We start from the raw sequence: 20,555 nt of genomic DNA, 5'->3' as shown, positions 1-20,555 counted from the left end.
ATGCAAGTTTAAGGGCTAAAAAAAGTGAAAAATTAAATAGTGAGCTAAAATGGATTTTTTTTTGTAAAGTTGAAGGGCTAAATAAATCATTATGCCTAAAATAAATAAAGCACCATTAGCAAGATATTTAACATTATATTAGGTGTCATACACGCTTCCAAGTCGAGTTGGAAATTAAACAATAGTTCTCTCATCATTTTCTGGTAGTTTATTAGTTTATTTTTCAATCTTCTTTTGAAAATTTTAACTATATTTTCAATCTCTGCAGAAGATTCATCCAAATTATTATATTCATTAACTTAATTCATTTTCCAAAAAAAAAAAAAATCCTTCAAAAAGCTTTAACAAATGGTTAGCATATATTACCTTCAAAGTGGTTCTGACCAATATAGATGTGTTGAAGCATACTCAAATTCCCAATTTCTATTGGTAAGCTCCCCTCCATTTGGTTATACGATAAAGATAACTTTTGTAACTCTTTGCACTTGAATAGACTGGCAGGAATTCTACCAGAAAGCAGGTTAACGCTCAAAGTCAATTCTTTCAAATTCGGAAGATGATCGAACATATCTTCTGGGATATGACCACTAAGATTATTGAAATTGAAATCGATGCCTTCTAGCAAAAGCAAATCTCGTGGAACAGAGGGTATGAAACCAGAGAGCATATTATTGTTTAGATAAATATTTTGCAAAGAGGATATATTAAAGATGGAGGAGGGTATTGAACCTGAAATCCGAGTTTCAAACAAGCTCAAGATCTCTAGCTTTGACAAATTGCCTAAAGAGAATGGAACAACACCTTTGAAGTTATTTTGGTACAAAAACAACATTCGAAGTTCAGTTAATGATCCCAGCCATGATGGGATTTCTCCACTGAAGGAGTTGTTACCAAAGTTTAAAATTTTCAGCCGATGCAAATTGGATAACTGGACAGGTAATTTCCCACGGAAACTATTACTTCTGATACGAAGAAAAGAAAGGAATGATAGATTTCCTATGTGAGGTGGAAGGGTGCCTACGAGTCCCAACCCAGTAAGGTTTAGAGCTGTGACTCTACGGTGCTTGGATCCACAACTTACACCAAACCAATTGCAAACAGGGGCAGAGGCTGACCAGTTAGTTGTCAAGACATTTTTAGGATCATGAATAACATGATCTTTCAGTGCTAGAAGAGCTGATTGATCTGTAAGTATGGTGGTTAATTTCATAGAGAAAGTAGGCATAAAAAAATGGAAGATGATAAGAAGAGCTAAGTTGAGGAAAGTATTCCCCATTTGAATTTGGGTGTTTATCAAGCAACCAACAAAGGCAGAACTGAGATTGCTAGACAGATAATTGGATGACCACACAACTTCTTTTACATAATACGTGTGTATATATAAAGGGAGTTTATGTTGCAATTTCTTCTTGCAAGGTTGCAAATTCTTTTAATGTGATTTACGTAGAAACTACCGAATTTATTATAGGATGTGATAATATAATCATGTAATTATTGCTTAAGGAACTTCTTTCTAAATTTCTTTTTATTCTTAAGAAAATTACAGTATTAAACTTTACATGGAAATAATATATAGTATTGTAATTAAATTGCACTTGTACAAAGGTTACAACTTTTTATTACATTATTTTAGTTTATTGAAATTATTAGAGAACATGATAAAATTATATGATAACTTTTTCTTTTTATCAAATACAGAAGTATATAGAGTGACAACTCAACAAGCACTTCGAAGAATATAAACAAACCATACCGCCTGCTTAACTAGCGGCATCTAAACACTAATAAATTTTTGTTTCTAATGACTAAAAATATTTTGAACAAAAAGATATTGACTAAAAATTAAAATAAACCATGAAATTTCTTTGTGGTTGAAAGATTTTATTTTTAATTTTGTTTGGAATTACCCAAAACGGATAAAAAAAGTTAACGTTTGTTAACTTTGCTGATGTGGCATACACGTAGATTGTCACGTGAATGTTAAGTTAGCAATTAATTTTTTTTAAATTTTAAAAATAAAAAATATTAAATTATTTTAAAATTATTAATTTTAAAAATATAAAATATAATTAATTGCTAATGTAACAATTCATATGCAAAATTAAAACATACTAACTTTTTATCTATTTTAGGTGATTTGACAAACAATACAAGTTTAATGGTTAAAATATATGAATAATTAAATAGAGAGCTAAAATAACTCTTTCTATAACATGCCAATTGAATCTTAATTTTGTTGACATTGATATTAACATTGTTACCAATATAGGAGGATGTGAATTTGAATGTACTGAAATAAATTTATCCTCTTATATAAGTATTAACAAAAATTATAGATAATTCTACATTTTATATATAAAAAGTTGATATAACAAGATTTAGAAAATAATTTGCAGCATTTATTTTAGGACATTATTAAATAAAGAAATCAAGAAATTTCAATTTAAAAAAAATAAATTATTGGAATAAATATAAAAGAAATTTAACAAGATTCAGTAGTGGCTCTCCAATTTTCTAAGTATTTATTGTCTTACCCCTTCCTTGGGTTTGGTTTGGGACGGTTGCTTCACTTCGTTCTGCAATCTAAAGTCTTTCCACATTGTCGGTTCAGAAGTGATTGGAAAATTTATATTATTTAAATAGAAAACAATCTTCTAGTTATTAATTAAAATATAATTTATTTAATTCATTTAATTAATTATTTTTTAATTAAATATTTTCTTAAGCCAATTTTAATTTTGGTAAAGTCACGATAATTTCATAATAAAAGAATCTATAAAAATATATTTAATTTTTTATTCCGGATAAGTAATGATTAATTAATTTAACCTTAATTTTAAATTTTAATTATTTAATTATAATTAATTAAATAATAATTTTAAAATTTTTAAAGTAATTCTCAGATCATTTTCATTCATTTTATCCATTCAATTTTATGTATTTTATTTTTATTTCAACGAACTATCTATTTAATAACTGTAAAATGCAACGTTATTTTTATTTAAATATAAATTTTAAATTTTAAATACTTTTTGTTATATAAATTTTTATTTGAAGTATGAAATGTTATTTTCTTAGCAAAGAGACGAGTGCTGGTAACGTATTCACTCACTAATTTTTCATGACTGTTATAAATTGAAGGAAAACTATAAAAATAGTCACCCAATTATTAATATATTTCTATTTTGATCACTGGAATTCAAAATTTTTATTTTAGTCACTAATGTTATCAAAATTTAATATTTTGATCATTCTTCCATTAAATCACTAATAGTGGTCCTTTTTTATTGGAATAATAAAAATTTAACCCTCCAATATTTATAGATTCTATCAATTTAGCCCTAAATCTAAAAAATTCAACAAGTGCCCTAAACTTTACACATTTTGTCAATTTATTTTATTTCTTCAAAAACTATAAAATATAAAAAAATTTAAAAGATCATTTTTCAATAAAAATACATAAAAATATAAAAATATTTATAAATAGATGAATATCTATTTTTCTTATTTTCTAACATGAAATGCATTTATTAAAGTAATAATTTTATAAATAAAATAACATTATAAATAAAAACAATTTAATGGAGAAAAGCCATGAAGAAGACTTACGCATGTTGAACTTTGCTTTTTTTTAACATTATAAATTTGAATGACCAAAATAAAAAGATATTAATAATTGAGTAACTATTTTTATAGTTTACCCGATTACTCAATTTTCCATGATTTGGTGGCTTCACTTTATTTGTGCAATCTAAAAGCGTTTCAACTATGTCAACAATTGCTTATGAACTTATAATGTGAAACCTTGTAAGCAATTGGACACTTTTCTTCTTCGAGGATAATTAAGATGGGTCTGGCATGGTCACTAAATTTCCATCACTTTTTGGCCATTTTCTTTTCAATGTTTTACACATTTTAAAGTCTCTATAGATTCAATAATGCTCCCCGATACAAGGTTATTCTTTTTCAAACCTCGTCTTTTCCTGGACTTTGTTGTGCAATATTTAAAGTCTTTCAACTTTGTTGTTTGGGTAACTTATAAAAATATATAGTCACTCAATTTTGGTTAAATTTATTTTTTTGTCAATAAATTATAAAAAAATTATGTTTTAGTCACTAACAATATCGAGTTATAATGTTTTGGTCACTCATCCATTAATAGTCGTTCCATCCTTAACCGAAAAGTTACGCGGCACATTGGCTCTAAGGTTAATATTTAATTTGACCTTTGAACTATAGTTAAAACATTCAACTTGGTCATAATTCTAAAAAGAAGTTATTAAAACTCTTAAAACTAAAAAATTCAAAATTTATTTATTGTTTGAAACTATAAAAAAATATTTTTAAATTGTAATTATGTAATGTTTTTAAAAAAATAGAATCCTTTAAATTTAAATTATATTAGAAATCCTATCACAGTTGTATACATGTGGCAATAATGAATTTAGAACATAGATTTGTGTTTAAAATGAAATCCAATAAATAATGAAATCATATAGTTTGAAACTAATTAATCATAATAACACATGAAATATGTATGATATTAAAGTTAAAAATTAGATTAAATTGTGAGTAAAACTAAATTTAAACATATAAATACATTAAATTAACAATACTAAACCAACTCAACTAATAACATTATTAATATATACAATAGATGAAGTGTAGCATAATAAAATTAAATTGAATAAAAAATCAAAATAAAACTTTGCTTGAGTGGTTAATTTAGGGTTTTGCTAATGTAATTGACGTAGATATTATAATATGCATATATTTTTTTTTAAGAAGTAGAAAGATTAAAGCACCATCGAATAATATAATTTATTTAATTACGAAAGGACATTTCCATAATTTCTCTAACCGAGTTTATGCTCATCTGACTCATAATGTCAACTCAATCAAAGACTTAAATAATGGTATAGATAAAAATGTAGACTTAGAGTCATGATTATCTAAACCAATCGAACAGGCAAGGGTACCAGTCTAGAGAGAGGCAATAGATGGATTAACCCATAAACTAGTACAAACCAATAGAACTAGACTAAAAAAACTGATTGAATTGTTTTTTTAATATTTTTAATGATTTTTTAATCCAACTATACTAACTAATATTTCGACTACCATTTTAGTTCTAAAAATTTTGCTTAAAATATATTTAATTTTTAATTATTTACTCTGAAATTCTACACAAATACATAATTACCGCAGCTTCAGAACTGACGAGGACTAAGAAAAAGAATCAGCTAATTATACTGATTGCAATTCTATGAGTAACGCAGCAAACTTAGCTTTCTTTAGTTTCTTTTCACACTAATAATTTGCATCTATGATTTAACTTGGACAAGATCTTTATCAAGTTGTTTTTTATGCAATTGACTAATAAAATTCCATATTGAGCCATCGAATTTACGAGAAATGGATACAACAATGACTTCAAAATAAATTGGACTTTTTATTTTGCAATTTACTTTTATAGTTTCAATAATGGCCAACCAAATTTTCCATGACTTTCATAGCTTCTTTTAACTTGAGCAATCTAAAGTCTTTTTCTAAACCGTGAGAACTAAAGAAAACATATGAGCAGCCATTGTTGAGACTATTGAAGTCTCAGCTTCTCATTTTACATGGTGAGTAATTTTAATCTCGTTTTTATGTTTTTGAGATTATTATAATTAATTTTAATCTAGTTTAGCTAACTCGAGTGTTAATTTTTGAAATTGTTAAAATTTCTAAATGTTACTATTGATGAATGATTGATGAAATTAGTATTATTTGATTAGATTTTTCTGCTTAGATATGAAAAAGGATTAATTATCAATTATCAATTCCAAATAAAAAAAATTTATTGATATTTTCTTTTATGAAAAAACATTCCCAATGTGTTGTATCGTTGAACAAGTAATCTTTTTACGCAAATTCAATGGAGGGAGTTATCTTCTTATTTCTACCATAAAAAGTTTCTCAATATATTTCATTGGGTGAAAATTTTGAGTTAGATTAGAGTGCTTCAAAATCTCATGGCAATCAACAAATTATGTGAAGGATTGTGAAAATAGGAAGGATATTAGCCTTAAGTAAACAAAAGTAACAATTCCTATGATACTTGTTGGATAACTCGGTCATCTTTTTTACGGAATATAAACTTTTCTAAATGATAAGGAAAGGAAAGGAAAGGAAAGCTTGGGCAATTCAATTTAAGTAGTTCACCTGTAATTACCTACCTCCACTACTTTAGTATACTTCAATATTCAATGATTTCCTAAATTACTATAAGAATTAATACCTTTACCCCTTAAGGCTTAGATATAACCTTTCCCCCTAGCTTTTGATATATAGTCGTTGGCAAGTCATGTCTCAAGACAATCTATCAATTGTCTCTAGACACATTGCACAATACCTCAAGACAAGCAGCTCCTATCAATCGGTACAAGCCGGTATGAACTAGTATAAGTTAGTATTGACTGAAACGAGCTGAAACATATTGGAATGGTCGAAACGCATCAAAATCTTAACCATAATGAAACCTATACTACTTTGTATTGGTTGAAGACCAGAAAGATACGTATCAAGTGTGTTAAATGTTGATGTCCCTTTTATGTACTGTTATATATTTTTGTTCTTTTAATAAAATTTGTTTGGCTTATAAAAATTATTTTTATTAAAATAAAAATAAATGAAAACCTTATGCAAAGACTGAAAAAAGAGATCAAATTTTGCTATGTTTTGATATTGGGCATTTAATAATTTGTACCTATATTCTTAAAATTTTTTTTATACCAATACAATTTCATAAAATTAGTACAAATGATGATCAAAATTCAGTGTAACTTATTTGAATATAAATATATTGCTAATTGATATAATTGGGAATGGTTATGCAGTTGATAATAATCTTTCTGAACTTCGTTTAATACATGATTTATGCAAGTACTATTGGCAACTTAAGTTTCAGCATGTCTTGCGAGAACATAATAGACTGACAGATTGCATGACCAAAGTTGTTCCTAGTAATCTTAATAGGTTAACAACTTTTGAAGACCCAGCTGATCATGCTCGATCTTTGTTAGAAGAAGATGCTCATTGAGCAATGATTAATATAGACTCCCATCAACCTTATTGTAGCTAATTCCTTATACTTATTTTTTTTTAAAAAAAAATTCACTAAATGTAGAAATAACTATTAATAAACTTTCTAGGAAAACAGAGCATCTGTACAAATATTTATCAAAGACATTGCTAAAAAGCAAAGCTTATGTTTATTTTAGTCAATTTAACAATGGTCTCTTCATCGAACGCGTCGCATATCCCTTAATAACTTTACTTTGATCTTTTTTAACTTTGTAACAACCTCTTTCATATGAAGCCTCTCATTTGGAAACTCTGCAGAACATTCTAAGCCAACTTGCAAAATGGATAAGGCACAATTCTTGACTTTTAAATGTTCCCTTCCAATGGTGCTCAACAACTTGATTTCGCGAAGATGATATCGACTCTACTGTAGCACCCCAAATTTGCCAGGGCCCATGCAATGAAATAAACGAAATTTGTAAATTAAATAAATAAATGTAAATGTTGTAATGTCCAGTTTACAAATGGGCCTAAAAGCCTGATGACTCAAGACCCATGTAGCCTAAGAACCCTATGCCCGGTTACACCCAACCCACAAATGGGCACGGCCCAAGGAGTCCCAAATTACAAACAGAGGATGGAAGACCTAGGGTTTTTGAAACCCTAGGCACCGCAAACGCTAGAGGAAGGTTCCAGAATTTGCACCGCAGGCACGCCAATCTTCACACCCTTTTTGCGCCGTTCCAGTGACCGTCATCGTCACCTCCATCAGTGCCGTGATTCCAGGCTCTGTATCGCGTAGTGATTGGCGCACGGATCAACGCCAGCCCACTCCTCGCCGTGAGATCCTCGATGGTACCTGCAAAAAAGGAAAGAGGAACAGCAAAGACGAATGCAAATATGGCAAAAATCGAGTAGAGAATATACAAACCTGTAAATAGAGGCTATAAAAGCCGAATGATTTCACTATAAAAGAGAGGCCTTTTTTTTTATACATACGAAAAATATATACAAAAGAGAACAGATATATGGATATTCATAGAAATTCAAGCAGTTTCTTTAAAAGGTGACTTTAGTTTCATATTCTGTTATCTATGGTTCAACATGTATGGGAGTTATTTTGGTGAAAAATTGGTATTTGAAAATGGGAAAAGGGGTTACCTGCGATTCGCCAAGGAAAGTGAAGGTTTTGAACCTTCCGAACCGTCGTGTACGGTGGCGCGTGTATTGCGTGGACGCATGAACCCGGTGACCGGAGTCTGGTCTGACAGAGGTCGGAGAAACCTGGAAAGGCTCTCCTATTCTCCTTTTCAGAGAATTTTCTTTTCTTTTTTTAAAAACATGGAACCAAATGAATTTTCAAACCTTTTTTGTATTTATTGATAGCCCATACGACATCATTTTAGAATGGTTGTTTTAATAACCAAAACGACGTCGTTCCAAAGTGAGGATCCGCGCATTTTTTGTTTAAAGGGATAATTTCCCATTGATCCTTCCGTATTTTTATGTTTTCTAAAATTCATTTTATTTTTATTTCAATCTGGCCCTAAAATTTTACATTTATTGTAATTTGGTCCTAATAGCCATTGTAAGACCTGTGCCGAGAACGATGTCGTTTTGGGGATTAGGGATAATTTCCCAGTGAGTCCCTCATTTCTAATGCGCATTTCAATTAAACCCAAAATTTTTATTTATTTGTAATTAGCCCTAGTTTTTTAAAAAAATTCGATCTTAGTCCTTTTTATATATATTTAATTTATTTTCAAATACTATATGTATTATTTTTTTTAAATATTAGTTATATAAAATAATGTATATTTTTTCATATTATATTATTATATACGTTTCTTATAAATTTTATATGTATTTTTAGACATTAGTTATATATATAAATAATGTATATTATTTTTATATTATATACGTTTTTATATTATATATGCATTTTACTTTATATATTATTTATCTTACTATATTTATATATGGAAATTATTATATTATATCATTTTAATTACTTATTATTTTATTTTATATCATTTTATTAACTGTTTATTATGTATAATTAAAATTTTAAATTATTACTAAAATTACATTTATATATCATTATTTAGAGGTCAGTATATAATATTTTTTAAAAAAGTATAAAATTTTGTTCCTATTCAATATGATGATTTGACCTTGAATTATTATATTATGTAATGTATTACATATAGTAATTATTTTTAAAAACTCTCCTTTATCATTTATACATTGCTCTAATATATTTTTACTTCTTTTTTATTATTTTATTTGTTTCTTTTTGTTTTTATGTTCATGATTTGTTTATTCACTTTATATTTTTTGTATTTATTGTTTTAACATGCTAATGCTATCTCACTAGCTATTTGTTGTTTATCACGTTTGCATGAAAATTAATTGTTTATGTTGATTTAAGCTACAATTGCATGAAATATTGTTGTATATATATATTGCAATTTATATTGTTGTATTCATTATGCTCTATGTTGTATTTTGCATGTAACGATAATGCATGTATATTTATGTTATCTATGATCATATATGCATAAAATGATAACGTATATTGTGTCATTTATGCCATTATTCATCATTTTTATTATATATGCATGAAATGTTAAAGTATATTGTGTGATTTATGTCATATTTACCATTTTCTACATTATATTTGCATGAAATGTTAAAGTACGTAGTTTAATTAATCCAATATTGATCTTTTGTAATAGGTTAAATGCATCATCGTTTTTAAAATTTTTATATTTCATTTAATCCAAAGGAATTTTAAAAAACAAGGCAATGTTTTTTGTATTTAGGAATTCGGGAAATAGTGCCCTAACATGCTAGGTTGCGATTTCCCGTTTGTCTAAATATCTAAAATATCCTTTTTAATAGATTTTACAAATTACGAGATGATTTTTAGTTACGAAAGTTTAAGAATATCGTGTCCAATCACGCTGGATGTGATGTTCGCATTCTTTTGGGACGAAAGAATTTCGATTTTCAACTCAAATTATTACGGTTTTAAAAGAGATCTTATTGCCAAATTCTTTCAAGCTTTTGACATTAAGACAAAACTGTTCAAATTGGTACCAATTTTGGGCGTTGCGAGGGTGCTAATCCATCCTCGTACGTAACCGACTCCCGAGCCCGTTTTCTCATAATTTCGTAGACCAAAATGTTTTATAAGGTGATCCAATCACACTTTAAAAGGTTGGTGGCGACTCCCGTTTTCAAAATACCCTTCGCATTTAAAAGGAGGTTTCGACATCTATCACCCAACTCTTCAAGCTTCTTTCTCCTTCAAACATTTCATCTGTGGGCTTTTTTCTTGTGATGATTTCCATCAAAAGAATACTAAAACTATACACAACATCTTTTGTCAAAACAATTCCTTGGATTCCATATTCTGTGTATGAATATAAAAACAACATTATGAATATTCAAAGATATCTTGATAATGAAAAATTCGTATAAAATATTCAAAACAGTATATGCTTGCATGTTATAATTGAACTCGGATTTAATCTAGTTGCTTCCTTAAAAAGTCACATTTAATATATTTGAAACTCAAATCTTAACATATATGAACCCTGTTGTTATGCACATGCTACGCTTACATTGAAAATGGAAAAATAAACAAGGAGTTTTATTAGAAGTATCACCTGGTGCCATATATCCAAATGTTGCCATTGTCACGGTTTGTATCATTGAAACCTCTTCACATGAGAGTTTGGTGATGCCAAAATCACTCAAATGAGCAACCATATCTTCATCTAATAGAACATTGTTGGGTTTTAAATCACAGTGAACCACGGGTGTTGCATTTCCGTGATGGAGATATTCCAATGCAGATGCAACATCTATCATTATGTTCAACCTTTGTAAGATATCCAAATATTGGTTGTTGGAATACACCCATTTATCAAGACTCCCATTAGCCATGAACTCAAGCACCAAGGCTTTGAAATTAAGATCATTAGAGCAACTGCTTATTACTTTGACTAAATTTCTGTGACGAGTGTTGCGGAGAACATCACATTCAACATCAAAGCTCTTAAAAGCTCCTTCTAACTCTAACTTGAAGACCTTTACTGCAATTAGCATCCCATCTTGGAGAGTCCCTTGGAATACTGAACCATAACTTCCATTACCAAGCAACCTACTATCATTGAATCTGTCAGTAGCTTGACCAAGCAACCTACTATCAATAAATGAATATCTATTTTTTTGATTTTCTAACATGAAATGCATTTATTAAAGTAATAATTTTATAAATAAAATAACATTATAAATAAAAACAATTTAAGGGGGGAAAAGCCATGAAGAAGACTTACACATATTGAACTTTGCCCTTTTTTTTAATATTAACCACCACTATGTTTAGGTTGGGTCAAAAGTTACAACCTAAGAGGTGAGGATGAGGTCTTAGAGACTCAAGAGGTTTAATACGATGTCAGCAACTTTACAACAAATTCCTAGTTTGTTGGCGCAATGATGAAGAATGTGAAAATCGAAGAGCTCAGAGTGAGGGTTATTGGTGTTGGTGGTTGTGGGCAAAGGTGATACCCAACGCTAAGCAAATTTGATGAGTAATGCTAGATATATATTAAAATTTATTATTTATAAAATGAACTAAAAGGAGAGAAAAAGCTTGAATATGATCTAAGTCTTGTTTGTGGTTTTTATAAAAGTATTATTTTATAAAAAATTATGTTAGAAAAAAGAGAAAATGGGTATTCGTTTATTTATAGTTGTGTATGTATTTTATAAAACCTTGCGTATTTTTATCAAAAATTAACTTTTAAATATTTTTAATTTTTAATTTTAAGAAGTAAAACTAAATTGATAGAATGTGTGAAGTTGAGGTTAAATTTGTTGATTTTTAGATTTAGGACTAAATTGATAGAATTTATCAATATTTGAGAGTTAAATTTATTATTATGTCAATAGAAAAGTCACCATTAGTGACAGAACCGAGGCTAAAATAGAAAATTTTAAATTTGAATGACCAAAATAAAATTTACTAATAATTAGGTGACTATTTTTATAGTTTGTCTGGTTATCAAAAATGAACTTTTAAATATTTTTAATTTTAATTTTTAAGAAGTAAAACTAAATTGATAGAATGTGTGGAGTTGAGGGTTAAATTTGTTGATTTTTTAGATTTAGGACTAAATTGATAGAATTTATCAATATTTAAGAGTTAAATTTATTATTATGTCAATAGAAAAGTCACCATTAGTGATAGAACCGAGGCTAAAATAGAAAATTTTAAATTTGAATGACCAAAATAAAAATATACTAATAATTAGGTGACTTTTTATAGTTTGTCTGGTTACCCAAATTTCCATGATTGTTCCATTTTCTTACCACTTTGGGACCAGGCGGCTTCACTTTATTTGTGCAATCTAAAAGCCTTTCAACTATGTCAACAAGTGCTTATGAACTTGTAATGTGAAACCTTATAAGCAATTGGACAACGAAGCTATCACTTTTCTTCTTTAAGGATAATTAAGATGGGTCTGGCACGGTCACTAAATTTCCATCACTTTTTGGCCATTTTCTTTCCAATGTTTTACACATTTTAAAGTCTCTATAGATTCAATAATGCTCCCCAATTGAAGGTTATTCTTTTTCAAACCTCGTTTTTTCCTGGACTTTGTTGTGCAATTTAAAGTCCTTCAACTTTGTTGTTTGGGTAACTTATAAAAATAGTAGCTCAATTTTGATTAAATATTTAGTATACTTCAATATTCAATGATTTCCTAAATTACTATAAGAATTAATACCTTTACCCCTTAAGGCTTAGATATAACCTTTCCCCCTAACTTTTGATGTATAGTCGTTGGCAAGTCATGTCTCGAGACAATCTATCAATTGTCTCTAGACACACTGCACAATATCTCAAGACAAGCAGCTCCTATCAATCGGTACAAGCCGATATGAACTAGTATAAGTTAGTATTGACTGAAACGAGCTGAAACATATTGGAATGGTCGAAACGCATCAAAATCTTAACCATAATGAAACCTATACTACTTCGTATTGGTTGAAGACTAGAAAGATATGTATCAAGTGTGTTAAATGTTGATGTCCCTTTTATGTACTGTTTTATATTTTTGTTCTTTTAATAAGATTTGTTTGGCTTATAAAAATTATTTTTATTAAGATAGAATAAATGAAAACCTTATGCAAAGAATGAAAAAAGAGATCAAAATTTGCTATGTTTTGATATTGGGCATTTAATAATTTGTACCTATATTCTTAAAAAAAAATGTACCAATACAATTTCATAAAATTAGTACAAACGATCATCAAAATTCAGTGTAACTTAATTGAACCTAAATATATTGCTAATTGATATAATTGGGAACGGTTATGCGGTTGATAATAATCTTTCTGAACTTCGTTTAATACATGATTTATGCAAGTAATATTGGCAACTTAAGTTTCGACAGTCCTGCGAGAACATAATAGACTGACAGATTGCATGACCAAAGTTGTTCCTAGTAATCTTAATATGTTAATAACTTTTGAAGACCCAGCTAATCATGCTCGATCTTTGTTAGAAGAAGATGCTCATCGAGCAATGATTAATATAGACTCCCATCAACCTTATTGTAGCTAATTCCTTATACTTATTTTTTTTAAAAAAAAAATTCACTAAATGTAGAAATAACTATTAATAAACTTTATAGGAAAACAGAGCATCTGTATAAATATTTATCAAAGACATTGCTAGAAAGAAAAGCTTATGTTTATTTTAGTCAATTTAACAATGGCCTCTTCATCGAACGTGTCGCATATCCCTTAATAACTTTACTTTGATCTTCTTTAACTTTGTAACAACCTCTTTCATATGAAGCCTCTCATTTGGTAACTCTACAGAACATTCTAAGCCAACTTGCAAAATGGACAAGGCACAATTCTTAACTTTTAAATGTTCCCTTCCAGTGGTGCTCAACAACTTAGGATCTACAACTTGATTTCGCGAAGATGATATCGACTCTATCACCCAACTTTTCAAGCTTCTTTCTCCTTCAAATATTTCATCTGTGGGCTTTTTTCTTGTGATGATTTCCATCAAAAGAATACCAAAGCTATACACATCACCTTTTGTCGAAACAATTCCTTCGATTCCATATTCTGTATGAATATAAAACAACATTATGAATATTCAAAGATATCTTGATAATGAAAAATTCCTATAAAATATCTGAAACATTATATGCTTGCCTGATATAATTGAACTGGGATTTAATCTAGTTGCTTCCTTAAAAAAGTCACATTCAATATGTTTGAAACTCAAATCTTAACAGATATGATCCCTTTCATTATACACATGCTACACTTATATTGGAAATGGAAAAATAAACATGGAGTTTGATTAGAAGTATCACCTGGTGCCATATATCCAAATGTTGCCATTGTCATGGTTTGTATCATTGAAACATCTTCACATAAGAGTTTCGCGATGCCAAAATCACTCAAATGAGCAACCATATCTTCATCTAATAGAACATTGTTGGGTTTTAAATCACAGTGAACCACGGGTGTTGCATTTCCGTGATGGAGATATTCCAATGCAGATGCAACATCTATCATTACGTTCAACCTTTGTAGGATATCCAAATATTGGTTGTTGGAATACAACCATTTATCAAGACTCCCATTAGGCATGAACTCAAGCACCAACGCTTTGAAATTAAGATCATTAGAGCAACTGCTTATTACTTTGACTAAATTTCTGTGACGAGTGTTGCGGAGAACATCACATTCAACATCAAAGCTCTTAAAAGCTCCTTCTAACTCTAACTTGAAGACCTTTACTGCAATGATTGTCCCATCCAGGAGAGTCCCTTGGAATACTGAACCATAACTTCCATTACCAAGTAACCTACTATCATTGAATCCATCAGTAGCTTGATGAAGCTCGTGGTAGGAAAACCGTCTCCATGTTCCTAAAGGTATCATGTCTTCTTGAGTTGGCAATTTATCTTTCCTCCTATTTTGCAAGATAATGATTATCAGAGCCATAACCAAAATTGCGGAGGCAATTGGCAAAGCTACATATATTATGAGCTTCAAATTAGATTTTGCCTTGGAATTTCTAAGAGGTCTTGTTTTGCAGTTTGGAACATGAAGTCGAGCTGCACCACACAAGGCTTCATTCCCCTTAAATGATTTGATTGTGTAGTTTCCAAATGATCCTCCTTCAGGAATTTCTCCTTCAAGCTTATTAAAAGAGACATTGAAATATTTAAGATAACGGAGTTTCTCTAAGGATATGGGAATCTCTCCAGATAGATTATTTCTTGACAAGTCCAAGAATTCCAAACTCAGCAATTCATCAAAAGACTCAAGAATAGAACCCATGATTCTATTATTGGATAAGGAAAAATGAGTGAGGTCCTTGAGATCTGCAACTCCAGTTGGGATATCACCTGAGAACTGATTGTTCGACAAATCCAAACTAGTCAAAACTTTCCATTTTCCAATATCAGTTGGTAGTGGGCCACTTAGAGAATTTGAAGACAAGTATAAGATGAGGAGATAGTTAAGTCTTGTCAACGTGAAAGGTATTGAGGAGGAAAACATATTGGAGTTTAGAAATAGTTGCCTTAATGAAGTGAGATCACCTAAGCAAGCAGGTATTGGTCCAGACAATTTGTTATTTGTCAAGAACAAGAAAGCCAATTTGTTTAGATGACATAAATCAGATGGGATGGATCCTTCTAACTTATTTTCATCAAGGGAAAGACTTTGCAACTCTTCCAATCCTCCAATTGTAGTAGGAATCTGTCCTATCAATTGATTGCCTCCTAGCTCAATGTTTATCAAGTGACTTAAGTTTCCAATTTCACTAGGGATGCTACCCCTGATGTTGCATGAATAAGCAGAGAACAGTTCAAGAGAACTTGAGAGATTTCCTACCACTCTTGGAAGTTCACTACTAATAAATGGGTTGCTACCAAAAAGAAAGTTCTCCAAGACTCTACAGTTTGTCAAAGAAAAGAGAAAGCTCATTCTTGAGGAAGTTAAACTATTATTCTCCATGGTGAGAAGCTTTAAATTTCTTAGATTGCCCAGATTATCAGGAATGGAACCTAAAAAGTAATTATTAGACATCTCAAGAAGAGTAAGCTGAGAGGCATTGGAAATATATGTTGGTATCGAGCCGACAAGATAATTGGCACCAAGATACAATTCCTCCAGGTTTGGAAGGAAAAGGCCCATGTTTGATGGAAGATGGCCAGAGAGCTGATTTCCATCGAAAGAAATCTTCCTTAGAGTTGAAATATTAAATACTTGTGGAGGAATAGAACCATCAATATTGTTAAAGCCTAAATGCAACAATTTCAGATTCTTTAGGTTGCCAATCTCACGTCGAATTATACCTGCCATAAATTTTATCAAACAAAAATATTAGACAAATATGGAGAAGAAAAGAGTTTATATATGAAACATTTGCTTATATTTTTTAAACATTATAAAAAATTTAAAGTAAATTATCTGACAATGTGTACAATTATTGACAATTAGTGTATTGATAAACCATAAATGTAACATGTTTTAATCCCATGCTTGGCATGTTTTTGGATGATTTATTACATAATGTAGTGAATTTGATGCTCCTAATCCTTTAATTTCATATTTCTATACTTAGGTGAGCATAGGGGAACAAAAGGAGCGGAAAATTGGCCAAAAATTGACAAAAGGGGCTGATTTAAGAATCCACACAGCCAAGACCACTCCCACACGGGCTGAGCACATGCCCGTGTGAGCCACATGGGCTGGCCATACGCCCATGTGGCAACCCGTGTCGATATCGCTCCCTGTTTCCCAAACACGCAAAAAAGCCCATTTTTAGGGTTTCTGAGCATTCTAAAGTCTATAAATGCACACTAGAAGAGGACCTAAAGGGACACTAGTAGAAAGAAGAAAAGACTCGAAGAACGCCAACGGATTCAACTCGGAAGATCTCCTTCAAGACTGAAGATCTCCATTCAATTTCTCTCGAAGTTTTTGGGTTTGTTTATGTTTTGTTGTTTTCCTAATTTTGAGATGTTTTCTCCCAAAAGTATAACTAAATTCCCTAGATACTTAGGAAGGATGAAACCTAAGACGGATCTTATTATTTGATTATTTTGAATTACATGATAAATATTTGTTCTTGATCTCAATTATGTGTTCTTATTTCATGTTTTAATATTTGTAGGATATTAATTCATGATTGATATGCTTATTCAGTGGAGCAAAAGTACTTGTTTAAGAGTACATCTAGCATAAGCATGCAATTCTAGAAATAGAACGACATAAATCTACCAGATTAGAGTCAAATCTAATAGTGGAATCTATAGATCGAGTTAATGCGACAATATGGGTTTTAATTAGAAAAAAATTTCAATTAATCAACCTAGAGTCAGTTGTTTTTATTCTCGAAAGAGATATTAACATAAGTTAAGGATTTCTACGGATCAACACAAGTGAATAAATCGTTTAACTTAGATTTAGAATAATAAGTGAAGTCTAGGTGGATTCTTTCCTAGGTATTGTCTCTCTCATCGGTTTTCTTCAAATATTTTCCTACTTTATTCTCTATTTCGTCTTAGTGATTAGGTTAGCTAAATTAGGTTAAAATAAATCCCTTCAATTTATTCGGCTAGATAATAAAAAGATAGTAACTACAAGTACTTTTAGTCCTCGTGGATACGATATTCCCGACTCACCATCACCATAGCTATACTACCATTCGATAGGTGCGCTTGCATTTGTTGTATTTTAGTTAGTTTGTGACGTCATCATGTATCAAATATGAATCAACAATATTTACGAAAAAATTAATTGACAATAAAATTGTTTTTATAGAGCTCTTGCAAATATTAAAGTACTTCAAGTAATTTTAAATTGATTTTTTTTTTGGGTTTCAAGTAATTTCAAAATATAGAATAAAGTGCTGAATTAAATCATAAAGAACAAACATTCATAAGTTTATGAAAAAGAAATTATATATTATTTTCCTTTTATATGATTTGATAAATTTAAAATTTTTATTCTTCGAAGAACATAAAATAAATCTAATATGATTTTAGGTTCTTTAGAGTTTTGTTTAGCCTCAACTGGGATAAATGCAAATAATGGACTAAAAAGAGAGAAACATAATAATTGCAATGATTATGAAAAATTTATAACTATTGTAAAATAATCAAAACACAGAAAGCCATTGAACAGAATAAAGTTCAAAACAGATAATGCTACATGTATGAATAGAAATTAAACCTATCAGTAAAAGTGTAAATTAATAAAAATAATTTGGAAATAATTTAATTCTTACTTATACATTCACCTGTAAAATTGTTTTGGGAACAATCGACCACCATGAGAAGAGTTAAATTTACAATTTGTTTAGGAATTTCACCTGCAATTATAAAATTCACTTATCAAATTCAAAATTAATCTCCTAGCAAGGATAATAAGAGTAAAATAAGGGTATAATGAGTTATTTAGCTTTATAACTTTATATAAAAAGAGTCATTTTAGCCCTCCATTTAATTTTTCGTTTCTTTTAGCTCTTAAACTTGTGTTGTTTGTCAACACCAACATTTAATCTTATAAAAATTTTAAAAATTTTAATTTTTTTAAAAATTCTATTTAATTATTAACGTGTTAGCAAAGTTAACAAGCATTAACTTCTCCATCCATTTTTGAGTGATTTGACAAACAATGCAAGTTTAAAGGTTAAAATGACTTTTTTTTATAAAGCTGAAGGGCTAAATCAATCAATATTCCTAAAGTAAATAAAGCACCATTAGCAAGGTATTTCAGATCATATTAGGTATCATACACACTTCCAAGTCCAGTAGGAAATCAAAAAATATTTCTCTCATCATTTTCTGGTAGTTTATTCTTCAATCTTCTTTTGAAAATTTTCAACAATGTATTCATTTAATAAATAAATTTATGTTTTCAATCTCAATATAAGATTGATCTAAATTATTATATTCATTAACTTAATTTCTTTTCCAAAAAAACAATCCTTCCTTACATTCTCAAACTATTCTCAAAAAAAAAAAAAAAGAAAAAGTAAACACTTTAAAAAGCTTTAAAAAACGGTTAGCAAGCATGTATTACCTTCAAAGTGGTTCCGACCAATATAGATGTACTGAAGCATACTCAAATTCCCAATTTCTATTGGTAGGCTCCCCTCCATTTGGTTAAACGATAAAGATAACACTTGTAACTCTTTGCACTTGAATAGACTGGCAGGGATTCTACCAGAAAGCAGGTTAAAACTCAAGAACAATTCTTTCAAATTTGGAAGATGATCAAACGTATCTTTTGGGATATGACCAGTGAGATTATTGGAGGTGAAATCGATGACTTCTAGCAAAAGCAAATCACGTGGAACAGAGGGTATGGAACCAGAGAGCATATTGTAACTTAGATCTATTTCTTGCAACGAAGAGATATTGAAGATGGTGGAGGGAATTGAACCTGAAATCTAGTTTTCAAACAAATACAAGACCTCTAGCTTTGACAAATAGGCTAAAGAGAATGGTATAACACCTTTGAAGTTGTTTTGGTACAAAAACAGCCTTCGAAGTTCAGTTAATGATCCCAACCGTGATGGGATTTCTCCATTGAAGGAGTTGTTACCAAAGCTTAAATATTTCAGCCGTCGCAAATTGGATAACTGGACAGGTAATCCGCCATAGAAACTATTGTTTGTGACATAAAGAAGAGAAAGGAATGACAAATTTCCCAAGTGAGGTGGAAGGGTGCCTACGAGTCCCAACCCAGTAAGGTCTAGAGCTGTGACTCTACGGTGCTTGGATCCACAACTTACACCAAACCAATTGCAAACGGGGGAAGAGGCTGACCAGTTAGTTGTCAAGACATTTTCAGGATCATGAATAACATGATCTTTTAGTGCTAGAAGAACTGATTGATCTGTATGTATGGTGGTTAATTTCATAGAGAAAGTAGGCATAGAAAAATGGAATATGATAAGAAGAGCTAAATTGAGGAAAGTATTCCCCATTTGATTTTGGGGGTTTATCAAGTTACCAACAAAGGCAGAACTAAGGTTGCTAGACAGATAATTGAATGACCACATAACTTCTTTTACATAATATGTGTGTATATATAAAGGAAGTTTAAGTTGTAATTTCCTCTTGCAAGATTGCAAAATCTTTTAATGTGATTTACGTAGAAACTACCGAATTTATTATAGGATGTGATAATATAATTATGTAATTATGGCTTCTTTCTAAATTTCATTTTTTTCTTAAGAAATTACAGTATTAAATTTTACATAGAAATAATAATTAGTATTGTAATTTAATTGCACTTCGAAGAATATAAATAACCCTACCGCTTGCTTAACTAGCGTAATCTAAACACTAATTAATTTGTGTTTCTATTGACTGAAAAATTTTGAACAAAAAGATATTGACTAAAAATTAAATTAACCA

At 29.8% G+C, this 20,555-nt stretch overlaps 3 protein-coding genes and 1 long non-coding RNA gene across 4 annotated transcripts; all 4 read right to left on the bottom strand.

Annotated features, from left to right (window-relative positions):
- Positions 1-352: 352 nt before the first annotated feature.
- LOC108481176 (receptor-like protein 35) lies at positions 353-1,276 on the bottom strand. The gene has a single exon (XM_017784337.1). It carries the CDS (start codon positions 1,274-1,276, stop codon positions 353-355), a length of 924 nt encoding a protein of 307 aa, XP_017639826.1.
- A 6,258-nt stretch (positions 1,277-7,534) lies between these two features.
- Positions 7,535-8,455, bottom strand: LOC108481959 (uncharacterized). Its single transcript, XR_001870797.2, has 2 exons — positions 8,230-8,455; positions 7,535-7,927 (listed from the first exon to the last, which is right to left on the bottom strand). It is a non-coding gene; the product is annotated as an uncharacterized LOC108481959 (long non-coding RNA).
- A 1,873-nt stretch (positions 8,456-10,328) lies between these two features.
- Positions 10,329-11,331, bottom strand: LOC128280837 (receptor kinase-like protein Xa21). Its single transcript, XM_053019397.1, has 2 exons — positions 10,743-11,331; positions 10,329-10,486 (listed from the first exon to the last, which is right to left on the bottom strand). Exons 1-2 carry the CDS (start codon positions 11,329-11,331, stop codon positions 10,329-10,331), a joined length of 747 nt encoding a protein of 248 aa, XP_052875357.1.
- Positions 11,332-13,778: 2,447 nt separating this feature from the next.
- On the bottom strand, positions 13,779-20,122 carry LOC108481177 (LRR receptor-like serine/threonine-protein kinase GSO1). The gene is made up of 4 exons (XM_017784338.2): positions 19,648-20,122; positions 19,213-19,575; positions 14,481-16,478; positions 13,779-14,226 (listed from the first exon to the last, which is right to left on the bottom strand). Exons 1-4 carry the CDS (start codon positions 20,120-20,122, stop codon positions 13,868-13,870), a joined length of 3,195 nt encoding a protein of 1,064 aa, XP_017639827.1. The 3' UTR covers positions 13,779-13,867.
- Positions 20,123-20,555: the final 433 nt, after the last annotated feature.

The sequence above is a fragment of the Gossypium arboreum genome, chromosome 1, assembly GCF_025698485.1.
Source record: "Gossypium arboreum isolate Shixiya-1 chromosome 1, ASM2569848v2, whole genome shotgun sequence".
NCBI lineage: Eukaryota > Viridiplantae > Streptophyta > Magnoliopsida > Malvales > Malvaceae > Gossypium > Gossypium arboreum.
This window is presented reverse-complemented; position numbering and strand designations above follow the sequence as displayed.

Bases quoted from the DNA above. Each gene is read 5' to 3' on its own strand.
- LOC108481176 (XM_017784337.1), bottom strand. From the start codon at position 1,276: ATGGGGAATACTTTCCTCAACTTAGCTCTTCTTATCATCTTCCATTTT.
- LOC128280837 (XM_053019397.1), bottom strand. From the start codon at position 11,331: ATGCATTTCATGTTAGAAAATCAAAAAAATAGATATTCATTTATTGAT. The intron at 10,487-10,742 runs GTGATACTTCTA...ATTCATACACAG, and splicing joins ATTTGGATATATGGCACCAG to AATATGGAATCCAAGGAATT.
- LOC108481177 (XM_017784338.2), bottom strand. From the start codon at position 20,122: ATGGGGAATACTTTCCTCAATTTAGCTCTTCTTATCATATTCCATTTT. The intron at 19,576-19,647 runs GTGTTATACCAT...ACTAGATTTCAG, and splicing joins GTACCAAAACAACTTCAAAG to GTTCAATTCCCTCCACCATC. The intron at 16,479-19,212 runs GTAATACATGCT...AATTTATGGCAG, and splicing joins TGGTCGGAACCACTTTGAAG to GTATAATTCGACGTGAGATT.